At 43.3% G+C, this 27,809-nt stretch overlaps 1 protein-coding gene across 2 annotated transcripts; it reads right to left on the bottom strand.

Moving 5' to 3' along the window:
• Window positions 1-613: 613 nt before the first annotated feature.
• LOC306916283 (HMG box-containing protein 1-like) lies at window positions 614-27,769 on the bottom strand. 2 transcript variants are annotated; one of them, XM_079494115.1, is made up of 13 exons: window positions 27,250-27,769; window positions 25,129-25,251; window positions 22,826-22,921; window positions 19,513-19,711; window positions 17,277-17,403; window positions 16,906-17,017; window positions 15,854-15,966; window positions 13,737-13,893; window positions 12,795-12,939; window positions 12,027-12,145; window positions 7,721-7,898; window positions 7,239-7,380; window positions 614-4,431 (listed from the first exon to the last, which is right to left on the bottom strand). In XM_079494115.1, exons 2-13 carry the CDS (start codon window positions 25,217-25,219, stop codon window positions 4,372-4,374), a joined length of 1,539 nt encoding a protein of 512 aa, XP_079350241.1. In that variant the 5' UTR covers window positions 25,220-25,251; window positions 27,250-27,769; the 3' UTR covers window positions 614-4,371. The 2 variants fall into 2 exon arrangements, with proteins under 2 accessions (XP_079350241.1, XP_079350242.1); XM_079494116.1 differs by having other exon boundaries at window positions 614-4,402.
• Window positions 27,770-27,809: the final 40 nt, after the last annotated feature.

Here is a 27,809-nt window from a genome sequence, read left to right as displayed (position 1 = left end):
ACACACACACACACACACGGACGGAGTGCAAAACATACTCTCTCCCCATGCCTTCGGCCTGGTGGAGACAATGAACACTCATCTTTTACTTTCTCTAATAACAACCTAAAACATAAACCTTGGTTGAAAAAACTAAAGTTGTCCTTTAAATTAATGATTTGACGATATTAATTGGGGTCCCAGAGATAGAAATGCCATTCAATGGGGGCCTAATGCAGGTCTAACTGGGGGTGCTTGAAAAAAAATCTTCTCTTTAATATGGAAATTTATAAATATTTAATTAACATTCCCTATCCTAATTATGTCGAATAACAACTAGAGGTCTTGCCTGGGCTTTAAATGAGCTGTGACCATATATGGAGGTGTGATGTCACGAGGTGTGACCAACATGTATGGAGGCGTGGGGTGACTAACTAACGGACAGACGGACGGGAGATGCAGGTTTTCATAGTAAATGCGACCTACGGTCGCAATAATATATGTGTGTGAGCATCTCTCAGCCTCAGCTGATCTACAGGCTTCAATCATCAGTTGATAGTTTAAAGGTGAGATAAAGGTTGATGTGTTGTTATACATATGACAAGATATTACAGAATGAGAAATAACAATTACAACAGATTCATGCTTTTATTTATTTATACTATAATACATTGCATTATTGTGTGCCATATAGTTTCAAGAGGATTTGTCACATGTGATAGTGTAGCAAGGAGAAACAAAAAATATATATCTATGCAAATAATAGTTATCAAGTCAAAAGAAGAAGAAAAAATATATATATACTTATTTTTCAGAAAATATTATAGCTGTCATGTAACTTAATAAAGTGTATATAGTGCATAAAGACAAACCTCCAAGTGCAGTGAGAATCTGAGATTCCACCCTGGCCATTAATTATCAACAATAATTCTGTTGTGAATTAAGGGGAAAACAGCTCCAGTATTCTAGGAGTATATGCAGGTTATCCATTTCTGTAGGCTATGTATCGATCTGGCAATCAAATCATTTGCATGCAGGTGAAAGATCTTACACGGACTGGCATTCCAGCCTCGAGTCTTAGGCGTTTAACACCGTTGGGTATAGGTGTAGAAAAAACAAAAACGAATGCCACCACACAAGGAAACCAGCATCTTTATGCACTGGATACATATCACACTGTGCTAAACCATCGGTTGTTTTTTTTGAGTGGTGCAACCACTCCAAGGAACAGCAATGTCCGTGTTAACCTATGTGACTTTAACCTATGTGACTATGAGTACCAGTAGGGGCAAAAGTGGCGCTGTTGTGCCAGAAACAGAGAGATAGTGCTGCACTGTTGCCTGCTAATGAGAGAGAGGGGGGGGGGGGGGGAAGGGGGAGAGGGGAGTTGCACCACTCAGTTCACACGGGTGTGATTTTTTTTAATAAACCGAACCCCTTATTTCTACATTGAACGTCGACGTTATTGTGGTGGTCAACATGAATGGCATCCTGCAGCTAAATCAATTATCATCAGGTTCAATGTGATAAAATTACCCAGAAGATAATCTCATTCATTTTCACAGTTAAGAAGAAAATAATAAAAACAATCTACCAGTCCAGTATCTACTGTCCTGGACAGTCCTGCTTATATGTCCCTCATGTGGAAAGCTTTTGAGACAAGATTTAGTAGACGTAGAACTGATCAGATTTTATAACTCTGGTCTGACGCACACATCAAAACATATTCAGCGTGTGTGTGTGTGGGTGTGTGTGTGCGTGTGTGTGAATGTTTGAACTCAACATCCGCTATACACATTCACATGTGGACAGCTGAATGTTTTACACAGTTTTATACATGGGTTAATAATATCACTTGGGATGCACTTAACCCGTTAAGACCGGAGACCAGATTCTAGAAATCATCTATCATGACAGTTTTCTGAAATAAAACCTGTGTCAGTGGTTCTCAAACTATTTCATGTCAAGGACCCCAAAAATTACATGTAATTGGCCGCCGACCCCCATCTGAAAATATGTTGTTTCAGGGACCCCCCCAGAAGCAAAGTAAAAAAAAGTTCGCTCTGAAAGAATATACAGTATATGTATATTCAAACATTTGCGCCACATTTTCAGGATTTTTCAAAAAATAGCAGATCTACAGTACGCACTTTGTGTCCAGGTAGCTGAGTCGGTAGAGCTCTCGCCTTTGGACCACAAGGTCATGTGTTCGATCTCGGGCTCATGCTTATGACATATAAGGCTTAAAACACCTGAATGGGTTAAGTCTGTAAATGAGTGCACGTTGCTGTACGTCTCAAACGACTGCAGAACTCCCTGATTTTTATCAGCTTGCAGAGCTGATCAATGATCGGCACATTTGGCGCACTTCCACCCTCATTTTTGGCGCACTTCCGCCCTCATTTTAATAATGTAGGCTACGACACTACACGTCCAATGAACTGTTGCTAAGCCCCGCGGCCAATGGGACGGCAAAAACAAACTTGCTGCAAGCTGATATATAATGACTTTTCAAGTCATTTCTTGTTTAGTTTTTTTAACCACATCACTCTGATTTGGTCTTTTAATCAAGCGCTAGACTAGAGTGAAAAGTATTACATCTGAATTGCACTGACTAGGAAAAAAAAAAAAGAACAAATTGGATGTATTCCTGTGAGAATACACACCCCAATGTCTTGGCACGCTGTTCGCATTAAATGGCAGTTTATACTGTAATGAGTCAATTCAGCCACTAGGAGGTGAGCTTACCAACAGCCCTGTACAAGTCTGTGGGATCATAAATGTGACAATTTACCAGTGGTGGAAAATAACTAAGTACATTTACCCAAATACTGTACTCATAAGTACAGTTGAACTGTTGTACTTGAGGCATTTCCAATTTTCAATAATTTCACTTCTAAACATTTTGATACCAATACTTTTGTACTTTTACTCAAGAGTACATTTTGAATGTACTACTTATTTCTACATTGCAGTATTGATACTTTTTAAGTACAAATTGTGATAACTGATAACTGATAAACTATGATTAAAGGTAAGACCTTTTAATAAGCTATATCCAGGTCTCATAAGAACTTCTGTCTGGCATGGGGCCAATAGTACTATGCTGGTGGCTTTTATATAGATAATAATAATTGGACAATTAAGTTGCAATAATAACAAGTTGCATTTATATAATGGTACCTTTCCTTTTACAATATTTCTTTTATTTTATTTTATTTTTTTAAATAAACAAGGTCCCATTAAGTTTGTTGAATACAGGCCAAAATCTGAGGTGGTAATGTTGGGCAAAGCTCTCAGTAAACTCACCTCTAGCCAAAAAAAAGTATTCAAATATAATATAAGCAAATCATTGTGCGATACATAGAGTACAAATGCAGACATAACGTAAAGCCAGAAGATTATTTTTCCATTCTTTTTTTTTTTTACATTTCAATTAGTAAAAATATAATTCTGTATTCACCATCTCTATGCCTACGTCTGCTAAAAACTAAAGCACCACAACTTCCTCATTTTCAAGCCTATAAGATATCGTTGATCACCTGAAATGAATAAACTGCTCAATCCTTTTTAAAGGTCAAACACGTAGCGTTTTCTCTTCTAGGCACTATACAATAGGTCTGCAACTATCCATTATTATTAGCCATTATTCTATCCATTACTTTTCAGTTTAATCAAATAATTGAGAAGTGCTTTTTTTTTTCTTTTTCTTTCTTACATGTATATAATTGAATCGGTTAACCAATTAAACCCTGTTTTATACTAAGTTGCACAACAGTGTCATGCACAAATAATGAAATAGCTGATCTACAGAGCATGTAGATCTGCAATTGTTTTTGTTTTAAATAAATGTCTAAAATGATTGTTTATTTCATGAATCAATTAGTTTGATAAGTGTTGCACCCTACCAGGTACGCTGTGAACATGTACTGCACTGTGATGTACTTGCTCGCAGTCACTGTTTCACTGTATTTCAGTTAGTAGCTTTTCATTTGGGTGAAAATGCTACAAAGTGTGTCTTCTTTGAAACTATAAAATCCTTGCTTTGGAAGATTAAGGCAAGTCGGTCATTAAAAGTACATAATAATAAAATATGTATATATATATATATATATACACCGGTATATATATTTAATATTCAAGCACAGTTAGTAGATTAGGCATATTTCTCTTCTGATGTGCTTCATGTTGTGTACTGTAATGTATGTATGTATGCATGTTACTCTCATTTGGTTAGAAAGCAAGCATACACATCATCGCAGTAGGGAAACTGTGTGTGTGTGTGTGTGTGTGTGTGTGTGTGTGTGTGTGTGTGCACGTGTGTGCGCACGTGTGTGCGCGCGTGTGCGTGACTGAATACTCCTGTAGTTTTAGCCAATTGCAGTCTTTCTGTCAGTCCGAGGCGTCAGTTTCCCTGAGAACCCTGTTGGATGGAGAACAGATGTTAGCCACCTGCAAAACACAAGACATTATTTCAGGTCATCCTTAAACTCTAGTTAAAGGTGGTTGCACACAGTGGTGTGGTTTACCGCTGTGTTTTGCGGATCCGACAGTAGTAGGCTTGGCTACCACTAGAAAGTAGAAAGTAGTAGGCTATCACTAGCTGTCAGCCTGTCACCAACACCCCACTAGACAGTAGAAAGTAGTAGGCTACCCCTAGCTGTCAGCCTGTCACCAACACCCCACTAGACAGTAGAAAGTAGTAGGCTACCCCTAGCTGTCAGCCTGTCACCAACACCCCACTAGACAGTAGAAAGTAGTAGGCTACCCCTAGCTGTCAGCCTGTCACCAACACCCCACTAGACAGTAGAAAGTAGTAGGCTACCACTAGCTGTCAGCCTGTCACCAACACCCCACTAGACAGTAGAAAGTAGTAGGCTACCCCTAGCTGTCAGCCTGTCACCCACACCCCACTAGTAGAAAGTAGTAGGCTACCCCTAGCTGTCAGCCTGTCACCAACACCCCACTAGACAGTAGAAAGTAGTAGGCTACCACTAGCTGTCAGCCTGTCACCAACACCCCACTAGACAGTAGAAAGTAGTAGGCTACCCCTAGCTGTCAGCCTGTCACCAACACCCCACTAGACAGTAGAAAGTAGTAGGCTACCCCTAGCTGTCAGCCTGTCACCAACACCCCAGTAGAAAGTAAAAAGTAGTAGGCTATCACTAGCTGTCAGCCTGTCACCATCACCCCACTAGACAGAAGAAAGTAGTAGGCTACCCCTAGCTGTCAGCCTGTCACCAACACCCCACTAGACAGTATAAAGTAGTAGGCTATCACTAGCTGTCAGCCTGTCACCAACACCCCACTAGAAAGTAAAAAGTAGTAGGCTATCACTAGCTGTCAGCCTGTCACCATCACCCCACTAGACAGAAGAAAGTAGTAGGCTACCCCTAGCTGTCAGCCTGTCACCAACACCCCACTAGACAGTATAAAGTAGTAGGCTATCACTAGCTGTCAGCCTGTCACCATCACCCCACTAGACAGTAGAAAGTAGTAGGCTACCCCTAGCTGTCAGCCTGTCACCAACACCCCACTAGACAGTAGAAAGTAGTAGGCTACCCCTAGCTGTCAGCCTGTCACCAACACCCCACTAGACAGTAGAAAGTAGTAGGCTACCCCTAGCTGTCAGCCTGTCACCAACACCCCACTAGACAGTAGAAAGTAGTAGGCTACCCCTAGCTGTCAGCCTGTCACCAACACCCCACTAGACAGTAGAAAGTAGTAGGCTACCCCTAGCTGTCAGCCTGTCACCAACACCCCACTAGACAGTAGAAAGTAGTAGGCTACCACTAGCTGTCAGCCTGTCACCAACACCCCACTAGACCCCACAAGAAGATAGCTGTGGAAAACGTTTAAAATCGACCCTGGTCCAAAAAAAACTTCATACGGACGAAATATTCGGCGGCGGTGTGCAAACGTTGATTGACATAAAGTGACATTCCTCGCACCAGTGTCATTTGTTGTTTCCTCTTGCCAGCCTTGTAAAGTGTCTGGAAAAAAGGCCGCCCTACTAAATGAGATGTAGGCCCTCTTCTCGCATTATTGAGCTCGAATTTCTAAACTAAATCTGTTGTATTGTGTGTATGGAACATAGTCTACTGTGAAGACGTGCACATGTACATATGATACTCTTTTTTACTCTTTGTTAGCTTTGTGTACTAAATGAGACGTAGGACAGTGTGTACTAAATGAGACATAGGACAGTGTGTACTAAATGAGACATAGGACAGTGTGTACTAAATGAGACGTAGTAGAGTGTGTACTAAATGAGACATAGGACAGTGTGTAGTGTACTAAATGAGACATAGGACAGTGTGTACTAAATGAGACATAGGACAGTGTGTACTAAATGAGACATAGGACAGTGTGTTCTAAATGAGACATAGGACAGTGGGTACTAAATGAGACATAGGACAGTGTGTACTAAATGAGACATAGTAGAGTGTGTACTAAATGAGACATAGGACAGTGTGTACTAAATGAGACATAGGACAGTGTGTACTAAATGAGACGTAGGACAGTGTGTTCTAAATGAGACATAGGACAGTGTGTACTAAATGAGACGTAGTAGAGTGTGTACTAAATGAGACATAGGACAGTGTGTACTAAATGAGACATAGGACAGTGTGTACTAAATGAGACATAGGACAGTGTGTACTAAATGAGACATAGGACAGTGTGTTCTAAATGAGACATAGGACAGTGTGTACTAAATGAGACGTAGTAGAGTGTGTACTAAATGAGACATAGGACAGTGTGTACTAAATGAGACATAGGACAGTGTGTACTAAATGAGACATAGGACAGTGTGTACTAAATGAGACATAGGACAGTGTGTTCTAAATGAGACGTAGTAGAGTGTGTACTAAATGAGACATAGGACAGTGTGTACTAAATGAGACATAGGACAGTGTGTACTAAATGAGACATAGGACAGTGTGTACTAAATGAGACATAGGACAGTGTGTTCTAAATGAGACATAGGACAGTGTGTTCTAAATGAGACATAGGACAGTGTACTAAATTATATGTAGGACAGTGTGTTCTAAATGATATGTAGGACAGTGTGTACTAAATGAGACATAGGACAGTGTACTAAATTACATGTAGGACAGTGTGTTCTAAATGATATGTAGGACAGTGTGTTCTAAATGATATGTAGGACAATGTGTTCTAAATGATATGTAGGACAGTGTGTTCTAAATGATATGTAGGACAGTGTGTTCTAAATGATATGTAGGACAGTGTGTTCGTACAGAGTTGGTTCTCTTGCGTTTCCAGCAGTCAGGGTTGATCCTCTTCTGCTCGTCAGCCAGAGCTTTGGCCTCCATGGTGTAGAGCCTCCGTTCCTCACTTCGCATCTTCTTCCATCGCTCACCCAGGAGAACGCTGATCGCTCTGCCACAGAGCCACAGACACACACACACACACACACACACACACACACACACACACACACACACACACACACACACACACACATAGGTTTCTCAATGCAAACCACAGTGCTATTTCAATAATAATATGTTTAAACGAGAATATTATTTTCATATTACAGTAGGAAGTCACTTTGGGCATTAATTAAGTTGTGTTCAACGCTGGTACATGAGTAGAGACCACCCTCTGCTTATCTCGAAGAGCCACGGCGGTCCTCAGGCTCCTGAGACTACACCCCCACCCCGAGTCTCGCCCCACCTCGGGCTCCTCATCAATACACATACATCTCACACACACACACCTGTTGTCTTTCCCAGGACTCATCTGCGTATACTCCACCCTGTACTTCTTGGCAAAAAGCATGAAGGCATTCATTGGCCGCTTGCACTTTACGGGCGTGGCATTGCTGCTTGCTGCTGGCGTGACATTTTGGCTCTTGGGTGGCTTACGGTGCGAGGAGGGGCCAGGACTGTGGCGGTCTGCAAGGGAAGGACATTCAGGGGAACCAATTAAGACCTTTTAAGACCTAATTAAGCAGCACGTTGCAAAAGTGTAAATCTATTTTGAAAAAACGTTGCACATAGACATAGTGACGTGGCCAACATAGGAACATCACATAGACATAGTGACGTGGCCAACATAGGAACATCACATAGACATAGTGACGTGGCCAACATAGGAACATCAGAATGACATAGTGACGTGGCCAACATAGGAACATCACATAGACATAGTGACGTGGCCAACATAGGAACATCAGAATGACATAGTGACGTGGCCAACATAGGAACATCAGAATGACATAGTGACGTGGCCAACATAGGAACATCAGAATGACATAGTGACGTGGCCAACATAGGAACATCAGAATGACATAGTGACGTGGCCAACATAGGAACATCAGAATGACATAGTGACGTGGCCAACATAGGAACATCAGAATGACATAGTGACGTGGCCAACATAGGAACATCAGAATGAACATAGTGACGTGGCCAACATAGGAACATCAGAATGAACATAGTGACGTGGCCAACATAGGAACATCAGAATGAACATAGTGACGTGGCCAACATAGGAACATCAGAATGAACATAGTGACGTGGCCAACATAGGAACATCAGAATGAACATAGTGACGTGGCCAACATAGGAACATCAGAATGAACATAGTGACGTGGCCAACATAGGAACATCAGAATGAACATAGTGACGTGGCCAACATAGGAACATCAGAATGAACATAGTGACGTGGCCAACATAGGAACATCAGAATGAACATAGTGACGTGGCCAACATAGGAACATCAGAATGAACATTGTGACGTGGCCAACATAGGAACATCAGAATGAACATAGTGACGTGGCCAACATAGGAACATCAGAATGAACATAGTGACGTGGCCAACATAGGAACATCAGAATGAACATAGTGACGTGGCCAACATAGGAACATCAGAATGAACATAGTGACGTGGCCAACATAGGAACATCAGAATGAACATAGTGACGTGGCCAACATAGGAACATCAGAATGAACATAGTGACGTGGCCAACATAGGAACATCAGAATGAAGTAGACATAGTGACGTGGCCAACATAGGACCATCAGAATGAACATAGTGACGTGGCCAACATAGGAACATCAGAATGACATAGTGACGTGGCCAACATAGGAACATCAGAATGAACATAGTGACGTGGCCAACATAGGAACATCAGAATGACATAGTGACGTGGCCAACATAGGAACATCAGAATGACATAGTGACGTGGCCAACATAGGAACATCAGAATGAACATAGTGACGTGGCCAACATAGGAACATCAGAATGAACATAGTGACGTGGCCAACATAGGAACATCAGAATGAACATAGTGACGTGGCCAACATAGGAACATCAGAATGAACATAGTGACGTGGCCAACATAGGAACATCAGAATGAACATAGTGACGTGGCCAACATAGGAACATCAGAATGACATAGTGACGTGGCCAACATAGGAACATCAGAATGACATAGTGACGTGGCCAACATAGGAACATCAGAATGACATAGTGACGTGGCCAACATAGGAACATCAGAATGACATAGTGACGTGGCCAACATAGGAACATCAGAATGAACATAGTGACGTGGCCAACATAGGAACATCAGAATGACATAGTGACGTGGCCAACATAGGAACATCAGAATGAACATAGTGACGTGGCCAACATAGGAACATCAGAATGAACATAGTGACGTGGCCAACATAGGAACATCAGAATGAACATAGTGACGTGGCCAACATAGGAACATCAGAATGAACATAGTGACGTGGCCAACATAGGAACATCAGAATGACATAGTGACGTGGCCAACATAGGAACATCAGAATGAACATAGTGACGTGGCCAACATAGGAACATCAGAATGAACATAGTGACGTGGCCAACATAGGAACACCAGAATGAACATAGTGACGTGGCCAACATAGGAACATCAGAATGAACATAGTGACGTGGCCAACATAGGAACATCACATAGACATAGTGACGTGGCCAACATAGGAACATCACATAGACATAGTGACGTGGCCAACATAGGAACACATAGACATAGTGACGTGGCCAACATAGGAACATCAGAATGAACATAGTGACGTGGCCAACATAGGAACATCAGAATGAACATAGTGACGTGGCCAACATAGGAACATCAGAATGAACATAGTGACGTGGCCAACATAGGAACATCAGAATGAACATAGTGACGTGGCCAACATAGGAACATCAGAATGAACATAGTGACGTGGCCAACATAGGAACATCAGAATGAACATAGTGACGTGGCCAACATAGGAACATCAGAATGAACATAGTGACGTGGCCAACATAGGAACACCAGAATGAACATAGTGACGTGGCCAACATAGGAACATCAGAATGAACATAGTGACGTGGCCAACATAGGAACATCACATAGACATAGTGACGTGGCCAACATAGGAACATCACATAGACATAGTGACGTGGCCAACATAGGAACACATAGACATAGTGACGTGGCCAACATAGGAACATCAGAATGAACATAGTGACGTGGCCAACATAGGAACATCAGAATGAACATAGTGACGTGGCCAACATAGGAACATCAGAATGAACATAGTGACGTGGCCAACATAGGAACATCAGAATGAACATAGTGACGTGGCCAACATAGGAACATCAGAATGAACATAGTGACGTGGCCAACATAGGAACATCAGAATGAACATAGTGACGTGGCCAACATAGGAACATCAGAATGAACATAGTGACGTGGCCAACATAGGAACATCAGAATGAACATAGTGACGTGGCCAACATAGGAACATCAGAATGAACATAGTGACGTGGCCAACATAGGAACATCAGAATGAACATAGTGACGTGGCCAACATAGGAACATCAGAATGAACATAGTGACGTGGCCAACATAGGAACATCAGAATGAACATAGTGACGTGGCCAACATAGGAACATCAGAATGACATAGTGACGTGGCCAACATAGGAACATCAGAATGAACATAGTGACGTGGCCAACATAGGAACATCAGAATGAACATAGTGACGTGGCCAACATAGGAACATCAGAATGAACATAGTGACGTGGCCAACATAGGAACATCAGAATGAACATAGTGACGTGGCCAACATAGGAACATCAGAATGACATAGTGACGTGGCCAACATAGGAACATCAGAATGAACATAGTGATGTGGCCAACATAGGAACATCAGAATGAACATAGTGACGTGGCCAACATAGGAACATCAGAATGAACATAGTGACGTGGCCAACATAGGAACATCAGAATGAACATAGTGACGTGGCCAACATAGGAACATCAGAATGAACATAGTGACGTGGCCAACATAGGAACATCAGAATGAACATAGTGACGTGGCCAACATAGGAACATCAGAATGACATAGTGACGTGGCCAACATAGGAACATCAGAATGACATAGTGACGTGGCCAACATAGGAACATCAGAATGAACATAGTGACGTGGCCAACATAGGAACATCAGAATGAACATAGTGACGTGGCCAACATAGGAACATCAGAATGAACATAGTGACGTGGCCAACATAGGAACATCAGAATGACATAGTGACGTGGCCAACATAGGAACATCAGAATGAACATAGTGACGTGGCCAACATAGGAACATCAGAATGATAGACATAGTGACGTGGCCAACATAGGAACATCAGAATGATAGACATAGTGACGTGGCCAACATAGGAACATCAGAATGAACATAGTGACGTGGCCAACATAGGAACATCAGAATGATAGACATAGTGACGTGGCCAACATAGGAACATCAGAATGAACATAGTGACGTGGCCAACATAGGAACATCAGAATGATAGACATAGTGACGTGGCCAACATAGGAACATCAGAATGAACATAGTGACGTGGCCAACATAGGAACATCAGAATGATAGACATAGTGACGTGGCCAACATAGGAACATCAGAATGAAAGTGGTCAAGGCTCCAAGAGTCACTGTACTCATATAGGTGCATTTATAGTTCTAAAAGGCTCTCGTCCAAAAGCAATACCTTGGTGTGCGTCTCTGTCGGGGGACACAGCGCCCCCGCTGGACTGGGAGGTGCGTCGCTGTCTGGCCATGCTGCTCAGCACATACACTGCCGAGGAGTCCAGCGGTGTGAAGTCATAGCTGAGAACGAACACACAGACAGTGCATCTGTCACATGACCAGGGGGGGGGGGGCACATACGGTTTAACCCATTTTGGGCGGGAACCCCTTTCGGTGTTAGCATTATGTTATGCTTTAGCTATTGAAAAATAGCAGATCTACAAGCTCATAGCGCGCCACCGAGTGGCGCGCTATGAGCTTGTAGGTCTGCTTTTTTTGAAAAATCGTAAGAACGACTGACATAGAAACATAGCTTTTTCAGAAAACTGTCAGGATGTAGAAGACATTTTTAGAATCTGATCTCAGGTCAAAATGGGTTAAGGGGCTGGTTCTCTGGTGTACACCTGGAGAGATGACCAGGGGGGGGGGGGGGTGCACATACGGTTTAAGGGGGTGGTTCTCTGGTGTACACCTGGAGAGATGTCGCTTGGTACCGACAGCTTGGTTACAACTGAAACGGATTTCCTCTTCAAAATAAGAGCCACATTTGGGGGATTCATTTTTTGAACAATTCAGATTTTGTTGACTAAAGTCACTAAAACAATGGCGGAAAATGTTCGTTTACTACCATTTTCTCTAAACTAAATAAAAACTAGAATAAAATGTCATGGAGGGACTAGTGGAGAAAGAGTTCCAGTCGAACTAAAAGACAAGTCATTTTATTTCTCACCTCCTGAACGTGTCAAACACCAGTGAGTCGTCGGTGTGCACAGCGTCCCGGTGTCCAGGGGGTAAGCACACGTCTCCCACTTCCACCTCGTAACACGGTATCCCATAATGCACCACTGTCAGACTGGGGTAGAACGATGACCAGCCTGGGAAGAAGAACATCAACCGGATCATTAACTGTGACTGCCAAGATCGGGGTGGCGGTGGCTCAGGGGTAGAGTGGCCGGATGGGAACAGCAAGGTTCCCAGTTCGAACCCTGTGGGCTCCCCCAGAGTTAGAGTCCTTGAGCAAGACTCTGAACCCCTAATTGCTCCCGATGAGCAGGTTGGTGCCTTGCATGGTTTCCTCCTCCATCAGTGTATTTCACGCCTATTTTCTAATGGCCTCGGGCATCGAGATCGCCTTTTTTTTAATTTTTTTAAGATATTTTTTTGCGGCTTACGCCTTTTATTGGTTTTTGAAGGGACAGACAGTAGGCTGACAGGAAACGGGAGAGAGATGGGGGAAGACATGCAGTAAAGGCCGTGTCGGGCTCGGGAGTCGAACCCGCGGCACACTGCGACTGGATTACCAGTCGGGTGCCCAGACGGTTACGCCACCGCCTGGGCCGAGATCGCCTTTTGACGCCTTTTTTAATATCAATTGATTACGGTGATCAACTGTGTCCTGTATGCGCTCATAACACTCCGGTTCCGAAATAAATAAATAACGGAATAATCGGCGTGTGCACGAAACGAGCCCGTGCGCAACAATTTCACGGGACCGCGCCCACGTAAATACGCTTGCGTTGTTGCACACACACACACACACACACACACACACACACACACACACACACACACACACACACACACACACACACACACACACACACACACACACACACACACACACACACACACACACACACACACACACACACACACACACACACACACACACCTTTATTTTTGACGTAGAAGGGATGGTCCAGTTGGCACTGAGCGGTGAGCTGGCTGTGACCGAAGGCACCGGGGTCGAAGCTCAGCTGTAGCAGCGACTGACCCGACAGGACGATCTCTGTGTGTTCCACCAGACCCAGACCCTCTGAGCCATAGCCCTATAGAGTAGAAACAGTACAGTACAGACCCTCTGAGCCATAGCCCTATAGAGTAGAAACAGTACAGTACAGACCCTCTGAGCCATAGCCCTATAGAGTAGAAACAGTACAGTACAGACCCTCTGAGCCATAGCCCTGTAGAGAGTAGAAACAGTACAGTACAGACCCTCTGAGCCATAGCCCTGTAGAGAGGAGAAACGGTACAGTACAGACCCTCTGAGCCATAGCCCTGTAGAGTAGAAACAGTACAGTACAGACCCTCCGAGCCATAGCCCTGTAGAGTAGAAACAGTACAGTACAGACCCTCTGAGCCATAGCCCTGTAGAGAGTAGAAACAGTACAGTACAGACCCTCTGAGCCATAGCCCTGTAGAGTAGAAACAGTACAGTACAGACCCTCTGAGCCATAGCCGCGTAGAGTAGAAACAGTACAGTACAGACCCTCTGAGCCATAGCCCTATAGAGTAGAAACAGTACAGTACAGACCCTCTGAGCCATAGCTCTGTAGAGAGGAGAAACAGTACAGTACAGACCCTCTGAGCCATAGCCCTGTAGAGAGTAGAAACAGTACAGTACAGACCCTCTGAGCCATAGCCCTGTAGAGGAGAAACAGTACAGTACAAACCCTCTGAGCCATAGCCCTATAGAGTAGAAACAGTACAGTACAGACCCTCTGAGCCATAGCTCTATAGAGTAGAAACAGTACAGTACAAACCCTCTGAGCCATAGCCCTGTAGAGAGTAGAAACAGTACAGTACAGACCCTCTGAGCCATAGCCCTGTAGAGTAGAAACAGTACAGTACAGACCCTCTGAGCCATAGCCCTGTAGAGAGTAGAAACAGTACAGTACAGACCCTCTGAGCCATAGCCCTGTAGAGAGTAGAAACAGTACAGTACAGACCCTCTGAGCCATAGCCCTGTAGAGTAGAAACAGTACAGTACAGACCCTCTGAGCCATAGCCCTGTAGAGAGTAGAAACAGTACAGTACAGACCCTCTGAGCCATAGCCCTGTAGAGAGTAGAAACAGTACAGTACAGACCCTCTGAGCCATAGCCCTGTAGAGTAGAAACAGTACAGTACAGACCCTCTGAGCCATAGCCCTATAGAGTAGAAACAGTACAGTACAGACCCTCTGAGCCATAGCCCTGTAGAGTAGAAACAGTACAGTACAGAGTAGACCCTCTGAGCCATAGCTCTGTAGAGAGGAGAAACAGTACAGTACAGACCCTCTGAGCCATAGCCCTGTAGAGGAGAAACAGTACAGTACAGACCCTCTGAGCCATAGCCCTGTAGAGAGGAGAAACAGTACAGTACAGACCCTCTGGGCCATAGCCCTATAGAGAGTAGAAACAGTACAGTACAGACCCTCTGAGCCATAGCCCTGTAGAGGAGAAACAGTACAGTACAGACCCTCTGGGCCATAGCCCTATAGAGAGTAGAAACAGTACAGTACAGACCCTCTGAGCCATAGCCCTGTAGAGGAGAAACAGTACAGTACAGACCCTCTGAGCCATAGCCCTGTAGAGAGGAGAAACAGTACAGTACAGACCTCTGAGCCATAGCCCTGTAGAGTAGAAACAGTACAGTACAGAACAACTTACACACAGAGCCATCTAATGGAAGAGTTACGATATAGAGGGGGAAGAAACCGAGCGCTCGAGCGCTGTTCATGCAGCCTGAACTGAGCCAAGCTGGAGTTGGAAATACATTGTTTTCAACGAGGGCGGCGCAAATAAGAGCTATTTTAAGCATGTGTGCAACATGACAACTGTTTTAAAGTATTGTACAGTAACAACTAAAGTCTCTTTAAAGTTTATGTTGTACTATTACTACAAAACAATCTAAAATAAAGGGATTTAAAGCTGGGCTGTTGCCTGAGTCCAATGCATTTCTGCCTACTTCCGGTCCAGGACTGGTTGAGAATCACTGATGTACAGTAAGTGAATGATTCCTTCGGTACCTTGCGGTAATCCGCCATCTCTTCTCCAACGTCAGAGTCTTCCTCGTCTGAGTCGAGAGCCTCGGCGTCCTGCCACTCCACGTTAGGACCCCTGTGGAACCGCAGGCGCGTGCCTGAACAGAAATACACACACATCATTGGGTGCATGTAGCTGTGTGTGTGTGTGTGTGTGTGTGTGTGTGTGCATCAATAAGTGTTGATATTCATTATTTTATGAGTTATTACTCTATCGTACTTAATTCGTTTTAATCAAATGATGTTGAAGTGTGTTTTTTTGTCTTTTTAATTCATTTCTCAAAATGAATTGACACAAATACATTCTGTGTATTTATTAGTGTACCTTCCAGAAATCAGTGCCAGGCCGTGGCAGCAGTGTTGTTTTTGGCAGCAAATTTCTATTTTAGTTTTAGTCGTAGTCTCTTGAATAGTTTTCATTTAGTTGTAGTCACATTTTAGTCACCTGGAATGTCTTAGTGTTAGTCTAGTTTTAGTCAACTAAGTATAATTTTAGTCGACTAAATCTACAGTTGATTTAGTCGAACAAAATGTATTTTGGCGGGCCTTGATGCCGTTGTAATGACGGATGAATACATTTTTTTCCGCTTGCTGAAAATAGCCGATCTACAAGCCCACAACGCGTCGCAGCGCGACGCGTTGTGAGCTTGTAGATCAGCTATTTTCACGAAAACAACACTGCGTGGCAGGCCAGTCTTTACCTTTCAGAAAACAGTGCCAGGCCGTGGCAGGCCAGTCTTTACCTTTCAGAAAACAGTGCCAGGCCGTGGCAGGCCAGTCTTTACCTTTCAGAAAACAGTGCCAGGCCGTGGCAGGCCAGTCTTTACCTTTCAGAAAACAGTGCCAGGCCGTGGCAGGCCAGTCTTTACCTTTCAGAAAACAGTGCCAGGCCGTGGCAGGCCAGTCTTTACCTTTCAGAAAACAGTGCCAGGCCGTGGCAGGCCAGTCTTTACCTTTCAGAAAACAGTGCCAGGCCGTGGCAGGCCAGTCTTTACCTTTCAGAAAACAGTGCCAGGCCGTGGCAGGCCAGTCTTTACCTTTCAGAAAACAGTGCCAGGCCGTGGCAGGCCAGCTGTGGCTCCAGCCCATGTCTTCGTCGTCCGACAGGGAGGATCTGGTGGACACCGCTGAGCCACACTCACTGGTCGTCTAGAACAGCATGGAACGGGTTAAAAGCATGGGATTTACTCATTGGCATTGTCGTGGAAACCTTCGTCACTAGCATAGACTCCCATTGTAAGAATGGAATGCGGACGTTCTAATTCTATCTCAATGAGGAAGTTCCTCATTATTATTATTACATTTTTAATTCATGAAGTTTCTTAGATTTGTTTGTTTGTGTGTTATTAAACAAGAGAGAGATAGAGAGACAGAGGGAGAGAGAGATATGCAACGTGGCCATACATACCCTGCAACGCCTGCGGCCCCTGCCATAGCCTCTAGAGGGCAGTGGAGCGCTGCTGGACAGAGTGGGAGGGGGGCGAGCATATGAATGCAGATTACTGCTGGTGCCGAAGATATGGAGCGGAGAGGACCTGAAAAAGACCCCAAATACAACCACCGTTATATGAAGATATGGAGCAGAAAGGACCTGAAAAAGACCCCAAATACAACCACCGTTATATGAAGATATGGAGCAGAAAGGACCTGAAAAAGACCCCAAATACAACCCCCATTATATGAATATATGGAGCGGAGAGGACCTGAAAAAGACCCCAAATAAAACCACCGTTATATGAAGATATGGAGCGGAGAGGACCTGAAAAAGACCCCAAATACAACCACCGTTATATGAAGATTCTTCAAGTACAACTTTGAGTCCTGCTTCATTCAGAAATACTTGACAACACGGGCAGGAGGAGGAATACAGGGACCTGACGAAGGCCTTCGGGGGAATGGAGCGACAGGAACCGCCTCCTCCTAAACACCTCCAAGACTAAGGAGATGGTGGTGGACTCTCCAGCCTGTTAATGTCCAAGGGACAGCCATCGAACATGTACAGTCATACAAGTACCTGGGAGTTCACCTAGACGAGAACCTGGACTGGGCTCTGAACCCGGACGCTGTCTATGAAAAGACACAGAGCAGGCTCTTCTTTCTGATGCTGTACATCAGGGGTGCCCACCCTTTTTTGACTTGAGAGCTACTTTCAAAATTACCAGCTCAACAAGATCTACCCACCTGAAAATAGTTTAAATATGTACCTGAGGGTGCTTTAGAATAGCGGCGCTGGCATTACATATAAGACAAATGCACTTGGAATGGGAAATAGAGGGGGAGAAATGGAATAGGTAGGGTTTTTTGTATTTAATTTATAATGCTACCGATGTTTGTGCACAGCAACACTGAAAACAAAATGTTGCATTGTGGACTTGAGCTGACAGGCGCTTTTTGATGTCAATCAATCAAGTCACCTTTAATTCAAGTGGCAGATGCCAAGAATTGTCTTTTTTATATATTTAATTGAAATATTCTTTAGGAGCATTGTGATCTACCTGCACAGCCTTTGTGATCTACTGGTAGATTGTGATCTACCTTTTGGGCACCCCTGCTGTACATGTTCTACCAGTCAGCAGTCCTGTTCTACGCTGCAGTCTGCTGGGGAGGCAGTGTCACGGACAAGGATGCCAAGCGGCTAAACAAACTGGTGAAGAAGGCTGGCTCAGTACTGGGGGAGAGGCCTGACTCACTGGAGTCTGTTGTGGAGAGATGCACACAAAATAATATGCGTGCCATAATGGACAATGTGAGTCATCCTCTCCACAAAATCTTGGCAGACCAGAAAAGTGGTCGCAAGAACCTGTTTCTCTTAAATCTTAAATTTGTAATCGTGACAGCCCTAGATATAATGTGTGAATGTATGGCGTACTGTGTGTGTGTGTGTGTGTGTGTGTGTGTGTGTGAGAACAAGATTTCTGGGCAGAATTTCCTCTTTTGTCAACAAAAGTTCTGTCAGGACTCTAGCTGGAGCCCTAATTGAGCCCTCCTTTGACTATGCTTGCACCTCTTGGTTATCAAACATCTCTATAATAATAATAATAATAATACATTTTATTTATAAGGCGCCTTTCAGGGCACTCAAGGTCGCCGTACAACAAGTTAAAAACAGTTGACACAAAACACAGTTAACCCATTTTGGGTGGGAACCCCTTTTGGTGTTTTAAGCATTAGCTATTGAAAAATAGCAGATCTACAAGCTCGTAGTGCGGCACTCGGTGCCGCGCTACGAGCTTGTAGGTCTGCTATTTTTTGAATATATATTCTTTCAGAGTTTCAGTTTTTAACTCAAATCTTTGCTTCTGGAGGGTCCCTGGAACAACATATTTTCAGATGGGGGTTGGCGGCATATTACATATGATTTTTGGGGGTCCTTGACATGAAATATTGAGAACCACTGATATAGAAACATGAGGTTTTTCAGGAAAAAAAAACATTTTAAAAATATATTTTTTTAAATGTCGACGTCAGGCCTAAATGGGTTAAAAGCAAAAGCAGACAATAATGTACAGCTTGCAGCAGAAAACACAGATCCATCCATAAACCTTTTTTTTGTAGGTGATATCCTTTTGGACTGTACTCTGTTATTGTGTAACATTTATGCCAATAAAAGTATTCAATCGATCGATCAATGTGCATACACTGACCTGCTGTTGGGAGACCCCACCAGCAGGGGGCTCTGGGGTCCGGTGGCGATGTGAGCCAGCTGCGTGAGCCAGCGTGTGTCTTCTGGGAGGGAAGAGGGGCTGGGGGCGTGGTGGGACACGCCCACCGCCAACTGGTAGAGAGGAGGCGCGGCCCGGTGCTCCTCCTCCTCCTGCACCTCCTGCAGCTCAGGGAGGTCGTCTGGGGGGAGACACCATAGATATTAGAGATGTCCCGATACTGTATCGGTATCGGAAAAGTATCGGTATCGGCCCTTATTTGTCATATCGGGTCATATCGGTATCTGCGAATATGCCGGTCTAATCACCGATCCAACACAGGGGTAAGGGGTCGACACTATGGCAAGTAAATAAAATGTTGGGGCATGTGGAGTTTGCTTTGGAGTTGCCCAAACTGCAAGTGCACATTTGAGTGAGGAGTCTGCTATAAACACAACACGAGATATATAGCTAGATAGCTATAAACACAACACAAGATCACAACACTGGTATCGGTATTCAGTATCGGTATCGGCGAACACAGAAATTGTGGTATCGGGATCAGATCAGAAACGAAAAAGTGTATCGGGACATCCCTATTAGATATTCTTTTTTAAATAGATGCCTCATTGGCCGCTGCAGTTCATTGGAGCGACCTATCTCCATTGAAGGCAGGAAGTGCTGCTGAAGGCATTTGCTGAAGGCACGCTGCGTCGCTGCCCAAGTGACGTCACTCATGCGACTCCTCCATGCCTCTCGCTGCCACTCAAGTGACTACTGGCCAATCACAGCGTGTCTTTTCCGGGACTTCTGTTACGCAGGTGGAAGGAAGGCTATGCTTCGTAAGGAATCTCGGGAAAATTGTGCCTTCAATGTTGACACACGCACATGTACTGCATAATGAGTACTTTCTATGTTTGGTACATTTTGACATTATGCAATGTTATATTTCCGAGTGGTCCACCCATCTGGCCACTTAACACGGCAGCCCGAGTGGTGCAAACATATGACCACTTAACCCATTTAGACGTGAGGACGATTCTACAAATGTCTTCTAAATCCTGACAGTTTTCTGAAAAACCTCATGTTTCTATGTCAGTGGTTCTCAAACTATTTCATGTCAAGGACCCCTAGAATTATATGTAATTGGCCACCCATCTGACCATTTAACATGGCATCCCGAGTGGTCCACCCATCTGACCATTTAACATGGCATCCCGAGTGGTCCACCCATCTGACCACTTAACACGGCAGCCCGAGTGGTCCACCCATCTGACCCGTTCCAGAAAAGGTTGAGAACCACCGTCTCACAACCACGTTTATAGTTTTACAGTCGCATACAGTCGTAGGGTTTTATGGCAGCCGATTATGGGCTTTTAATGTTCCGTTTAAAAGCATTAAAAGCATGTTAGAAGACCATGAAACCAATTCTCAACACACTGTCATTTCAAATAAGTAATTGTAAAAACAATAAATGATTCATTTCTTTGACTCCCTGATGAGTGCAAGACTTTCAACGTGAAGCGGTGACATACAGTTCAAGTGTGTTGTGTGGGTGCCAGTGCCAGGAAATTAAATATGGATTTACTTTTGTCCAAAGTGCTTTACATCGGGAGCAATTAGGGGTTCAGACTTCAGAGTCTTGTTCAAGGACACTTCGACACGAGCCTTGCTACCCAGGCTTTTATTTTCGTTCGCATCGGCCCAAAAATCGGAGAACCAATATTCTCCAGCGCTTGCTCCATGCGCACCCGTCCCTCTAGACCAGAAAGCACACTGGCTGGGCCAGGCTACTTCGACACCAACTCTGGAGGAGCCCGGGATCGAACTGGGAACGTCCCTCTACCCCTGAGCCACTGCCGCCCCCACGAGATCATACAAACAAGGCCATCGGGTTTCTAGTTATTCTCTTGTATTGCTAAATCCTTCACATACGGTATGGTAAGCTGTAGTTGTGTAAAAAAAGAAATAAAGGATTAATAGTGCAGGCAAGGTAAATAGCAATAATCCAAAGAAATACCTTGAATCCAATTAGTAGAACATGATTCAGTGTTTTCTTTGAAGTCCCTGTGAGCAGGCATGGCTGGCTGAGAAAAGTCTTTAAAAAAAGGACCCTAATACCGTCATGGTCTATTTACGGCTCAGTCATATCTCTTACATAAACACCATTTTCCTGTTTAAATATTGTACATTTTGCTTGCCTTTACAGTTTCTCTACAATCATGTAACCCAACTTACCTAACCTGAATGAGTCACTGTAGGCGAAATGTTACAGATGTCTGCATTTAAATCACTCAAGTCATACTCAATGGGCTACATGCCAGACCAGCACAGTAGCCAATGGTCCTTCAAGTTTGAAGTCACACCCCATTATTTTCTGTAATGTTTTCTATAATGAGGCAGTATACATTTTTATCCCGCGATTTTGTAACCCAGTTTTTAGTTTTTTTGACCCAGTGTCAATTATCTAAAGTAATCCTGGGCGCTACACTCCCTCTGCCAACCTGGGGAGAGCAACGGACTGACCTCATGCTTCTTTTCACCTTACAGGAGGGAGTTTCCACGGTAGGACGTAGCGCGTGGAAGGAACACGTTATTCTAACCATTTCCTTTCCCCTCCATTAGGGCGCCCTGGCTGGCCAGGGGGAGGCAGTATAGAGATCAGGATTACTGCATGTTTTTTGTGAGGGTACGATACCAAACCACAGTGGCACGTATTTGAGTCTGGAGATGCTGTGTATGGATCTTGTTTCCCGGGGGGGCGGGTTCAAACATTTTCTCTTTGACGCAATTGGTCAGAGCTACTGTCAGTCAAAGGTCTCAAGCATTGAATGTCACTGTACCAAAGCCCGCCCATATTGCATACCGTGTCCCGATTGGCCACACCAGTTCTCTGGTGTAGGAAATGGCCGTACAATTGAGCCTCTCCAGACCGTAATCCGCCGGCAGGCAATTTTTTTTTGCCAACGGCTGATTCGGTCTGGCTTATTAGCCAGGCTACTTCTTTAGCATAAGCATAAAGGGAACTAACCGCCAGCTCTGAAATAAGCCAACACAGTAGAATACTCAGTAACGCAGAGTGTACGAATGTATGTAACCAAATGGACTGTTCCATTAACCCTATGAACCCTGCCCTCCATATGACTGAAAACTCTTTTTTTAACAAACATTTTTCGTCATAGTTTTGGTCGGCGAAATCAAACACTGTACTCTCCATGATGTATGGACATATTCTGTATCATATGCCATGTGACTGTCACTGGTATATATTATTATTCTGTACCGTATTCCATGTGACTGTATATATATTCTGTACCGTATTCCATGTGACTGTCACTGGTAGGACGTCCGGGCGAGGAGGCCAGGTGTTCGTCACAGCGAAGCCCTTCATCTCCATCTGTGTCCATCATACCTGGAACACAGCACATTACATCATCATTACATCATTACATTACATCATCACACCTGGAAGTCCAAATGGAGGATCGTTGGGACCATACGTAATGAATTGCATTTTTATATAGCGCTTTTCCAAGTGCTCAAAGCGCTTTACAATGGTTCATTCATTCATACATTGGGAGGTGAAGCGGCGAACAGTCGACGCCAGCGTCCTCACTTCTCACATTCACACACCAATGGTGGCGAGCTCACACCGACCAACTCATTGGATGTAATGTGAGGTTCAGTGTCCTGCCCAAGGACACTTCGACATGTGGACAGGAGAAGCCAGGATTCTAACCGCCGACCAAGGAATCACTTGACGACCTGCTCTACTTCCTGAGCCACAGCCGCCCGTAAGGATGGAGTACACGGTGGTACTTGGCCAGTATTGAATGTTGTCGATTAAATAATCTTCCAAAGATGAAGGAATGACAAAGTTTTTCAGGGTGAAGTATTGAGAATTTATTAAGAAGATTCAGCAGAGAAACAATATACAGAGAGTGAGGAACAGGCCTCCTTGCCTGTTCCAGCAGCCCCTCCGGGCGCAAGCCTCCCCAACCCCATTCTCAGAGAGTCCTTATAGTCTTGTCTTAACAGAGATGCTATACTGAATGTCCATATACGGATCTGCGCTAAACATAAGGGTGACACACAAATAAGTATACCTTTGTTGACAGCGTGGAGGAGTCAAGTCAGCTGTTAGATTGACAGCTGCATGAATTAGACTGAGCACATTGGTGAGCAAAGAGACTTAATGGAAGGAAGATAAATACACAATAATGCACTGTAGTTGGCATTCTAAAATTCCCATTACATGAACAATTGCCTATTATAACTGTTAAATGACAGCTAAATTGTTGATATTCAGGATTAGGTTTAGGTTTATTTATTTAGCATGTAGTACAAAATATAGACAATACATATCAAAAAACATAAATACAATGCAAGGAAAGGAAGAAGCCAGCTGGCTTATTTGGAATCCTTTCCTGTATGAGGTCATTGATTTAAAACAGATTAAAAGTTCAATTAAGAACAATACAAAAGTCAAGATTAGGAACCAAATCGACCTTTACAGGTATGTAACTCGAGTACAGTAATGTACACAATTTGTGTACCATTTGCACACATTCAGAGTTATGGGAGGTCTGTGGTTTAACGGGGTCCTTGAAATTAGGCCTGTCACAATTGTAGAGGGTATGCGCATGTGGCGTGACATCATCATCATCATACCCGGAAGTTATGCGGCAGCCCCATACATACAAACAGAAAAGCCCTATCTGATTGTATTAAACAACGTTAAATGACGTTTAACTCACTTTGCCATTCGATTCTCCACTCAATTTGCCACTCACTTTATGCATGCCCATACCCTCTCTATTACATAAATGTCTAATCACAAATATTTGAGATAATCGCAACGGTTTTGTCATAATTTGCATGTTGAAGAAATGTTCATGCATAAAAAAGCAGAGATCTACAAGCTTACAATGTGTCGCTTTGGTTTTTTTTAACCTTTTTTAAGTATAAAATAAATCAAGATCAGTCATTTCTTTGTATATTTCAGTTATTTGTCTGTGCATTTCTTTGATTACAAGGCAAACAGAAATTTATTTTTCATTCATATATCAAAAAAAAGAAAACACAATTAAATTGATAATCGCAATTAATCGTCAACTGAAATGTGTAATGGCTGTTGAGAACCACTGGCCTGTTAAGAATCGCTGCAGTGACCACTGTTTTGGTGGTCACCTCATCAACGGAAACTGGAGTATGAAAAGACCGATTCTACAAATGTCTTCTAAATCCTGACAGTTTTCTGAAAAACCTATGTTTCTATGTCAGTGGTTCTCAAACATGTTCATGTCAAGGACCCCCAAAGATATGTGTAATTGGCCGCCAACCCCCATCTGAAAATATGTTGTTCCAGGGACCCCCCCAGAAGCAAAGATTTGAGTTAAAAACATTCGCTCGGAAAAAATATATATTCAAAGATTTGCGCCACATTTTCACGGTTCTTCAAAAATAGCAGACCTACAAGCTCGTAGCGCGGCACTCGGTGCCGCACTATGAGCTTGTAGATCTGCTATTTTTCAACAGCTAAAGCATAACATAATGCTTAAAACACCAAAAGGGGTTCCAACCCAAAATGGGTTAAGGATGTTGCATATTATATAATACCTGCAGAGTGTTCACTGTCTGGACGTGTAAGGTCGCGGCGGTTGGGGTCAGCGGATGACGGCACGGCTGGCGTCACGACCTCCCACACCATGGTCAAGGCCTTTACAAGATGGCAACTCTGAGCTTTCTGAACATGGCACAGAAAAACCACACACACACACACACACACACACACACACACACACACACACACACACACACACACACACACACACACACACACACACACACACACACACACACACACACACACACACACACACACACACACACACACACACACACACACACACACACACACACACACACAGATGTTACAGCCAGGAGTCCAACATATATGTCTGTAATCCACGTAACTCGAAACCGTTCGCCCTCACCGACTTCTAAGTACGACACACGTGTTCAACTTCCACATCCCCACAGGGAGTGCACTGGACCTGATCACCCCTATATCTCCCTATATGGCTGGCCTGTTCTGACATCACAATGGTTGTTCTGAACTTCTGACATCTGCACATAGACTCCAGAGTCCATTATTGGGCATGCCTGACAAAGAACTCCATATATGGGCATAAAAGGGACACAGACATAATAACTGGGTGGGGCATGCATTTCCAACTTGCATCGTTCCAAGTAGGCCAGTGCCCAGCAGGCACTGCTCTACCAATTTATAATATGCCACAAAAATGTGTAGCGCCCTACCAACAGTCATACAAGAATAGGAATCCCTACTGTAAGAGCCATTATGACTTTGACTATGTTAATTGACGATGTCACAATGGGGCGTGGTCAGGACCATGGTTGCCATGGTTACAGGGGGTATTTAGCCCTGTCCCTGATTAGGCACAGGTGTTGCTGACAGGCAGAGGCACAATGTTTTAAACTGTGTTTGTTAGGCTGGTGGTCTCTGTATGCGTTAATTGGCCGTTTGTTTATTTTATTGTATTTATTTTCTAGACTGAAGTATAGGACTTTGGACTTTGAATAAATATGATTTAATACCAACAACTGAATGGGAACGTTTTGGACTTCAGTTCTTCTACACACGTCTGAACATCCTCCCTGGCCGTCGACAACCACGTAGTGCCAAAGTATTGGACTTGGGCACTACACCTACTCTCCTTCAAAAGTGCTCTCATTGATTGATTGATTGATTGATTTGATTGATGGTTTGCAGAATTACAGTACATTTCAAGTACAACTCAATACTAAAATATTATATATTTTGATTTATAACCGTTTATATGATGTTTTTGCATAGTAGCCTACTGTATATGTTTATGTCATTAAATAATGCTCTGATGAATTGAAAATTAAGGACCCCAATGGAAACATGTGTTATATGTGTGTGCTTATTATTCTACTGCTAATTAATACAGTTTTCAATCAATCTCAACTCTTTAATAAAAACATTAACATAGTCATAGCCTATATAGCCTAAATACATGGCTGATGCAATCATGCAACCCCACAACATGGAGCTATATATTACAACTTTAGCACCCCCCCTTTCGAAGGGCAGGGTCTCATAGGGACACGACACGGGTCACTAATGGACACTTTATAACTGCCCCATATTATGTGGAATGTGTATAAAATGGCATTGGAAACATTTAAATGTTTAAAAAAAAAAAAAAAAAAAAACATTGATTATTAATAAATATGCACCAGTCCGTGTATAAAAATAAATAATATGAGATATTTCGCAACAGCATGCGTCATGTGATCACCATGGTCTGTTGCATGGCAGGCCTTGTTTATAAACTTTACTGGGATTTGGCGCGCATGCGCACTTACAATCCCCATTCATTCAATACTAAAGAAAGAAGAAGCGAAGCCACAACAATTCAAGTTGTACAAAAAAACATGTTTTACCAAAATGATAGACTATTTAATGCATTGTATCGTGGCTCTCTTTTGCTGTCATTTCGCAGGAATGACAAAATTGACAATAATGCTTCTTCGCAATAATAATACTCGACAATAAAACATACGCGAAAGAAAGCATATTATATAAACATCATGTTGTTATCACGAAAACAATAAAAGTACGGACACACACACACAGCTCGCAAATGTATTGTACAAATCGATGCTGCACGTCGACGGAAAAAACCCCACTTGCCTGTTGTTGTTATGTTGTCGAAAATGGAGGACAGCTGATGTAAACAAGTCAAATCGGTTTTATTATCCTGTAGTTTCGTTGAAATGAACCCATAACTACAAACTGTGAATACAAGTTTCAATCAATCCATTTCAAAATGTTGTTGTCGACTTGTCGTTGTTGTTTACGCTGCTGCCATGTTGAAACTATAAAACAATAACGCACACGAATTAAATGAACGATGTGGCTTCTTCTTGCGCAATAAAAAAAAGCAGCTGTTGGAACAAAACGTCAACAATGAAAAAAATGTCAGTTCATTTCGAACGGCTGGCAAATAAATTGTGTAGGAAATCTAACAACTAAATGCACGCCCTGTCACGTCTCGAGCGGACTGACATCCTTTGGGGTTTGTGGACAACCAATTAAACGTTCCCAAACTTACTAAATATAACGTCTTTTTAAGTCTTAAAAGATTTTTCAATGAACTTTTCTTTTTTTTTTTTTTGGAACTCACCAAAACAAAACAGTCCTGTCTGTCTGTCTGTCTGTCTGTCTTTCCACCCAGCGTTGCCAGATT

Source organism: Electrona antarctica (assembly GCF_951216825.1).
Source record: "Electrona antarctica genome assembly, chromosome: 23".
Classification (NCBI taxonomy): Eukaryota; Metazoa; Chordata; class Actinopteri; order Myctophiformes; family Myctophidae; genus Electrona; species Electrona antarctica.
This window is presented reverse-complemented; position numbering and strand designations above follow the sequence as displayed.